This window comes from Octopus sinensis, linkage group LG2 (genome assembly GCF_006345805.1).
Source record: "Octopus sinensis linkage group LG2, ASM634580v1, whole genome shotgun sequence".
In the NCBI taxonomy this organism is placed as follows: domain Eukaryota; kingdom Metazoa; phylum Mollusca; class Cephalopoda; order Octopoda; family Octopodidae; genus Octopus; species Octopus sinensis.
This window is the reverse complement of record NC_042998.1, coordinates 76,131,646-76,140,497: the sequence shown is the minus strand read 5'-3', so window position 1 is coordinate 76,140,497 and position 8,852 is coordinate 76,131,646. Positions and strand designations below refer to the sequence as shown.

The 8,852-nt window shown below is 33.7% G+C and overlaps 1 protein-coding gene across 1 annotated transcript in view; it reads right to left on the bottom strand.

Annotated features, from left to right (window-relative positions):
- The window catches only part of LOC115224325 (growth factor receptor-bound protein 2), a 73,673-nt gene that overhangs the window by 2,641 nt on the left and 62,180 nt on the right, over nucleotides 1-8,852 (bottom strand). The window contains exons 3-4 of the mRNA XM_029795185.2: nucleotides 4,442-4,585; nucleotides 2,571-2,739 (exon numbers count right to left, since the gene is read on the bottom strand). Coding sequence (XP_029651045.1) covers nucleotides 2,571-2,739; nucleotides 4,442-4,585 — 313 coding nt within the window. The remainder of the gene's footprint in view (nucleotides 1-2,570; nucleotides 2,740-4,441; nucleotides 4,586-8,852) is intronic.

Here is an 8,852-nt window from a genome sequence, read left to right as displayed (position 1 = left end):
ATTTTCTTGCACTAGCTGTTAAATAATTCAAGTTAATCATGCTGGTACTGGAAGGTTTGTGAAAGCCATCAATACATCCATTCCTCCAGCCCATGTCATTAAAAATAGTAAATCATTTATGACACAACTAGTCATGAAAAAAAGAACTTTTCCTCCCTAACAAAATGGAAGATGCTAGATTGACATAAGTTTCAAGTGGAATCTTTTCATTATAAGCTTCAAGGAAGCTAAAAATATACACATACTTGAATATATATGCAATATTTCTTTCGACATCTAAGTCAAGTGGGATTCACAGCTAAATTCAATGTGATCTTCATGTTTCTTTATGACTTGAGTCACAACAATTAAATACACACACACACACACACACAAATGTAGTTCTAGGAACTTGAGATCAACTGGTTAAGAGATTTTATATTCAAACAGTAAACACTGGTCAAATGTCAGAACTAAACTTAATCTAAAACAGTAATTCTTAACCAATTTTAGCTCTCTCTTTCAACTCTGATAATAAATCTGACAGTAATGACTCAATAGTCATAGAAATGCAAAGGATGCAAATTGAAAGTCATTAGTTATCTACATATCCACACTCATACATTATAAATGATCAATTTTGAAACAAATTTATTTTTGAGCAATAAACAATAAGAGAAAGTGTGAGATAAAAAGAAAATCATTAAATTGCTACTTTGAACATGATGATCCAATAATTTTTCAATATCAGGTCCAAGTTTCACAAAGTTATTTATTTACAATCTATTTCACTGTTTAGTTAACAAGTGCAATAAAACACTGAATCCTCTCTCAACCAAGGAAAAATAATGAGCAACAATTTAATTTAAATGAGTGAGGTCATTGGCAGTGCCGCTGGACTGGCTCCTGTACAGGTGGCATGTAAAAAACACCATTTGAGTGTGGCCATTGCCAGTACCACCTGACTGGCGCTCGTGCCGGTGGCATGTAAAAGTACCCACTACACTATCGGAGTGGTTGGTGTTAGAAAGGGCATCTAGCTGTAGAGATTCTGCCAGATCAGATTGGAGCCTGGTGCAGCCATCTGGTTCGCCAGACCTCAGTCAAATCGTTCAACCCATGCTAGCATGGAGAGCGGACATTAAACGATGATGATAATGATCTTTACACACACACACACAAATACACACAATTTTTTTTTTAGCAATAGAATTTGAGATCCACTAGCAAAGAGGTATTACATTTAAACAGTAAATTCTGATCAAGTGTCAAACCTAAACTTACTCTCACCCAAACTGAGGACAATTGTTTTGCATGTTTAGCTAGAATACTTTATACAACTCACTTTGTTGAAATTGTTCACAAACATTAAAATCATTTTGCAAATCTATTAATTCACCAGATAGGTCTTGATGAGTAAAAATGAACATATGAAAAATAGATTTGTAGCCCACATGAGTATTTTTAGTTCACCAAAATCTTTAAATCCAATCATCATATCTTTCAGCACCTGAAGAGGGGAATAATGACACTCCAGATTTGTATCTAATATCAAATCACTCATCATTTTCATTTATTATTTGTATATTTGGAAACTACTGAAATTTGAACCTTGCAATGCTATTTTTGTACAATATAATTTTGCTATTAAAATAATTTATAATTTTTGCTTTAATAAGGTCATATTGTTTCCCTGTAATTTGATGTTCATTTCATTCATTTAGTTAAATATGTCAGAGACAAGTGATGTGAAGACTTTTACCTTTCTTGCTCATTACATATTTTCTCATCATACAACTTGAAAAATTCCAAAATAGTATCACAGAGCTCATAAAGCATCACAGACAGTCTGCCCTTGCAAGCAACAGAATTCACTACATAGCAAAAGATGTTCAAATTCTTCATTTTCATGGCAAAGTTTCCAAAAAATACAGATATTCAACAGATAAGCTTTTATCATATTCACTGTTTTAATAACATTGTACAAAGTCTAATGTGAAAATGTTTTGCAACTAACTGTTGTCAGTGAATAATACAATGAACTGCAAAGATATCTGGAGCTGCTGCTTTTAAATCCACTATAAATTCACAACATCTACAATAGGTGTTCCATCAGTTGTACATGCAATAGCATAAGTGGACATAACATTTTTATCATTAAAAAAGTATTCAAGTACTCTATAAATTGTAGAACCTTTTGTGTCAGCGTTCAGTTGTTTGACAAATAAGATCTTTCTATAACCTCTTGATTAGTATTTGAATAACACTCATAGAACAATAAGAAAAATTCTAGATAAAGTTGTTTCCATTTCATCAATTCTTATTGATATTGAACTAGTGATGAGAGAAATTAATGATCTTATACTACTTTTACTGGAGTCCATCAAAGTATTTATAACTTTATTTTACAGCTGGTTAGATAAGAGTTTTACTAATAATATATAGTTTTCCCAATTTGGCAATTAAATTTCAAATTTCGTAAGTTACCACTAATCCTTTCGCAAGCTAGCTAATTTGCTTTACAATCAACCCATTCACTGTAGACAGATTTTTATATTTATAATTAGATTCAAAAATATCCGTTTTCTTACTTTCTGTTCTTTAACAATTTCTTTAAGGGTTATGTGGTGGCTTCGGCTTACAGATGATGATTTGTAAAAATTCACTAAAGCTCCAAGTGTTGGGAATTTATCTGACTCCCATATAAAATGGCCATCATTCTGTTTGTATATTTTGAAATGTTGTACTTCACACATGTATCTGAGAAAAGAAATTAAGAAAATATTATTTATGCAAAACTTGAAATTAACAATACATTTAAATAAAAGACAGCAATGTTTTTAATTTTCACTGGTTTTTCTCAATAACAATAAATAAACTGGGTTTTAAGACCTGTTCCACTCTAAGTGAACATTTAGTCATTTTACATATATTACAATTTTGTAAATCAATACGTTTTACACATGAGCAAATATAATACAGTGCAAATGGAAGTCATTACCATAATCAATCAAATCCTTATGTTTTCTTGCCCATTCAAATGGTAGGGTCTACATCAAAGAATATTTTCAAGTCACCCAAGTATTATGTTGTTCTATATGTCACATGCAAGTAGCCTGCGCCAACTCATCCTAAGACAAACTGTCATAAGTATCCTTCATAAAATTTTTGCTTACTTTTTCATGTAATTTATAATCATGCTTCATATATATTAATAATTTAACTTATCACTTTGATACCCAACAAAACTTTTTCTTAGAAGGGGTCTGCAACACCTCTTGTGAATCCACCACAGCTTTCATCAATGGAAACATCAAAATATTTTGCAACAGGAATTTGGGGTCTTGTTGAAGCTCATCAAAACTTACACTACATTATTCCAAGGAATAAGACTCATAACACTGCACCTTGGCTGAGTCAAAACCTTCTTGTTGGGCCACTCCGTCACACAATTTATAGACAGCAGATTCAGTTTAATGATTACTTATTAACTCAAATATATTTAAGACTTCAGTAACTAATTACACCCACTTCCTTTTCTAAATTAACTGCCTTTTTACTGTCACTAATAACAGCATAGATCACATCTTCTGACTCTTGCTTGGTGTATGTGAACAGGCCTTGTTCCTCGTATGACCACAGCCTCTCTCTAATATATACATATCCTCTTCATAATCACAGATTTGTTTGAAGAATATTGATGGGGAGATTGAGAAAACTTTAGTGTGGGTAATGGTCATAGTTATAAATTTTTGATAACTTGATAACTCTGTATAAAGTTCAAATACTCCTTACTCTGTACAATACAGATCATCAGGATGGAATACTTGCTACAGACACTTACACAATTATAATCTCTCTCTCTCATTGCATTCAAGAAATATATCTGTACTGATTGATAGGCAATTTGATCAATACTCTTTAATCACAATTCTACCCGTACATCAATGGTTTCTTTCTAATTAATTTACATACTAAATTACATTCATTGTATACATAAAGTGCTTTCACTTTCTTTCTGCTTTCTCACTACAGTAATCCCTCAACTATCGCAGGTGTTACGTTTCAAAATCTCCCGTGATAGGTGAAAATCCATGAAGAAGAAACAGTACTGAACTATATTTTTTTAATCATTTTTATAATTTGTATATATTGATTTTATCATAAATGCAAAACAACACCACAGAGGAATCGACATAAGCTTAAATAATAAACCATATTAGGTGAATCACTATATGGTGAAGGATTACTGTAAACCTTATACAAATTCTTTTCTTAGTCTATCTTGGGACTTTACAATCACTGAAATAACTCAAACTGAACATTTTTTATCGTTATCCCCTGCATTTATAAAATGACATATAAAAGCTATTGGCTCCACCTCTCTGCCTTGTATGATAAAAAAGTAAAACAACAATAAATACACAAAGTTTTTATAAATGAAAAATATCCTAAAACTTACTTGACAGACAAACTATGTTCTCCTTCTTGTCGACCTTTCCTCACAAGGAAGGCACCATCACCATTGACATACTGCATGTTGCTATTCTTAGCCAAAAGCATTCTTTCTGCCTCTTGCCGCGTAACGTCTAACATCAACCAATTGCTTAAAAAAGAAAAACAACAAAAACATAATACCATTTATCTTCTACAAAGGTAAAGTGAAGATTAAAGCTAATAGTCTGGAAGCAGAGAGTTCTCATCCAATTCCAACAAATTCACAAGTCTTATCAATATTGTTATTATTTAACCATTATTATTATTACTAATCTTACATGATTCTTCTACATAAGTCAGGCACATTTCCAGAGACAGATTTCTGTCCTCCTTAACAACAAAATTAAACTGTAATTGTCCTAAAGATATGTTGAATATTAAGGCAACACAGTATAAACAGTATTTATATCTAGATTCATTACAATGTTCCTTATACTATCCTCAATCAGAGTAGTCTAAAGATAATGCACATCCTGGTCAAACTCCTAAATTTAACGTCAACAAGGAGTCTCTGCAATAACCAGTAAGGTCTCTGTAAAGCCAGGACTACTAAAGACTCCACTTTCTAAGTTTGTGGGATCCAGTTGCCTCTCATCTTTTAGAGTGAAAGTTCCCTGTCAAACTGCACATTAAAGTGTATTAGTTGGGTTCCAACAAATTTCATGCTATTGTACTGTTCAGCTATATCTCCCACATTCCTCTTCCTGTAAAAAAACATATATTTTTCTAACATCATGCACTCCTAGACAGATGAAGTCATTCTTCATTCTTCTTTAATGTTCTGCTCACATTTAATTCAAACACCCAATTCATACCAAAACCTGTGCTGTGTCTATCAACAGAGACCTTCATCACATCTTTCGATAGAGACATTATAATTTGGTCTCTTAACAGCTGACAGGATGCCTCCAATCTAAGAGATCAGAGATGGATGGAACCCACACATCAGCAGTTTAGCTAAGAACTTGCATGCCAAACACAGTCAATGTTTTGCTAATGCTAAGTGCAATAATACCATTTTCACCATATACTATGATATTACTAGCAACACATCTGAAATTCACAGAGCTAATCTATTACCTACAACAGTTGTACTCTTGGTGTTTGATTTACCTCTAGGGTGCCCTTTTTATTTCAATTAAATAACCAGTTCAATGGCAATTATGAAACTAGTACCCACTAACAACAAATGTCTGTCTGATAGGTTGAAAACACAATTGTAAATTACTAATAAGAGAAAGGTGTGAAAGTTAAAAGATATCTTTTAAGAGTAATTTGGTAAAAAAAACTATAACATAGAAGACAACTAGGCATTCCTAGGTGACAACCTTCTATAAGCTACTTACTGGCTTTGATTATATCATCATCATCATCATTTAACGTCCATTATTTTGAAATGGTATTATAGCATTCAAAGTAGTATTCTGCAACAGTTAGATGCAGTGGATATGGTGACAGAATATTACAATGAATGAGACTAGAAGACAGGGAGTTTTAAGGAGCAGTACCACCAAAATGGGTGTATTTAGTAAAGTAAGAAGCTTAAAATAGAAGGTTAACTAATATAGTGCACCATGAAAATCAGAGGTGTAAGTGTTTCAAATTACAAGATGAAGAAGGATATAATTTGAAAGAAATATGTTCAACTTTGGAGCATTTCGCCCATCACTATGTTCTGAGTTCAAATTCCGTTGAAGTCGATTTTGCCTTTCATCCTTTCGGGGTCGATAAATTAAGTACCAGTGAAACACTGGGGTCGATGTAATCAACTAGTTCCCTTTCCCAAATTTCAGACCTTGTGCCTATAATAGAAAGGATTTGCCATCAGTGATAAACAAAGAACTATGAGAGTTTGTGGAATCAGAAATAAGAAAAAAGAATACTTCAAAATAAAACTCATGGTTCACTGGCAATGCTCAGACCCAACTGAAAATATTCACTAAGATCAAGCATTAGTACATGGCAGTGGTCCTCAGCAGCTGGTTTTTGTTTCATTTGTTAGATGCTGGATTACTTCAATGTACAGCGGCATCTGCTCAGTAGTCAAACTAAATGGCTACTTAGCAGAACCATCTGAAATTATGTGCTCAGTCTGTTAAGAGTGTCCTTTTTCATCCCACCTATATGTGTTGGCTCTTGAACCATTGCTGCAGAAGCCAGAAGTGTTGAGAGGCATCTCACTTGAACTGTAATATGAGAAGGCTGTGTAATCAAATGTAGATGTCACCATCATATTGGGCACCACAGACATGAGGTGGTTGGCACTTTACTAAAAGAATACAAGGTGGTAACAAGAGAACACATTAACTAGGACAAGTAGGACAAGTACAGCATTAGCATAATAAATTGCAAGTTAAATGAAATGAAGATTTTATAAAAACCCAAAAAGTACAGGCTGTTTTCTGAAGCCACTATGCAAAAGACAATATTGATAGGTTATATTTATTCCACATACTGGAAGGATAGACCTTATAATGGGTTGTGCTATAGTATTCATTGATGATGGTACAAAATGTAGTGTGAGCTTTGTTAGTTGATGGTGATTATGTAAAGTATATATTAGTTGTGCAGTAAACATAACTTGTGCTATTACATTAAGTATTTTTGCATATGTGGGTTGTGTACCTAATAGGCCTAAGTTTTTAGACTGTGTGTGAAATTGTAAGCATTGGTATAGATTATATGTCTATTTTATGTGTCATACCTTGTGGTCCAATAATTACTGGCATTGATTTTTACTTTCATACTCCACATTCTACTTATTTCTGTTTTAAAACCTTTGTATCTTTTTTAACTTCATTTTGCTCAATACTTCAGACAGAAAGGGTTGAGATGCTTTTTAGAAAACATAGATTATTATTCTTGTCATTAATCATAATATCTGTTTCCCAATATTTTCATCAGTCTGCACAAGCATGCCCCAGATTATTGCACCTGATTAGTCATATACTGGGTTTAGTACATATCAAATTATTCCAAGAACAGAGTTAACTAACCAATCATACTTCAAAATAAAACCAATCATATGTGGGGATCTATATTATCTTTACAAGGACTGGGCAGCCAGAAATTAATTTTATTTGTGCTGACTGCATAGTCTGCTGCTGGTGTTAGTTGTGCGTGTGTGTATGTGTGTGTATGCGCGCGTGTGTATGCATGTGTGTGTGCTCTAATTTTATTCCATCAAGAGGAATGAAATCAGAGCAAAAGCCAACAACAGTTCAAAATGGATTTCATTCCTCTTGATGGAGTTTTATGCTATATTAGTGGAATATTTTTCCCTCCAGTTTTTAAAAATATATTTTATAGTTCCAACTTCATGAATTTTGTCCATTTTTTTTATAACCTTTTTACTATTTTTTGTCCTTATCTAAACATTCTGCCTCAATGTAGTTAGCTTCCAAGATGTATTTTATTGTTACTTTATATAGAGAGAAAAGTTATTTTCCATACACCTTTATTTCATTAATCTCTTTCCCTTCACCACTTTAAATATTTTGGGGGTTTACAAGTGTTATTTGTGTCAAGCTCTGTCTTCTCTATAAGCATAATTCAAATACCCTATCAATATTGTCTTTAGCATAGTAACTTCAGAACAAGCAAAGTTTTCTAGTTTTTCTGAAATCTTCACTCACTTTAACTTCCAATTATTATGTTGCTTCTGTAGTTTATGATTAGGATGACTAAAATATCTACATCTGTTATCTTATCACTAGTATTGAAAACAGTTTCTCTTTCATTTCTATGTTACATGTTATCAATTTCATTTATGACTATTTGTAAGGGTCGTTCTAGTATAATTCTCTTATATCAACATTTAGAGCTAATTTAATGTTCTCAGTTCTAATTAATTTGTCTCCTCTGGGATTAGTCTAACAAGTATCCTCTTTATCTTCTTGTCTTGTCTTGAGACAGCATTCACCTGAGGTGGGTTGAGCTGGCTTCATTCATCCTCAATGCTGCATCTCTCACAAATGCCGACCAGGCCTGGCAATTTGAGGCTAACGACCACATGATCTCCAACCACTCCCTATTCCAGCGGCGAATGCCATAGACATGGGGGCCTAGGTTGGGTTCCAGATCAGCCTTGACTGTCATCAGCCAGGTTTTTCATTGTCCACCACATGTTTTTGCCAACCCTGAAGGGGAGCTGGGGCAATTGCTTCATAGATGAATTCTCCTGGTTGATGACGGAGGGCATGACCCAGCCAACGCAGACATCTTGTTAGGATGACTTGTCGGAGGGAGGTGATTTTGCACTGGTGTCACACCGAATTGTTGGAGACACAGTGATGCCATCGGACACAAAAGATGCAGCGTAGACAGAGGTGATCGAAGGACTCTAGTTGCTTAATATCTTCCACCCACCACCAAGA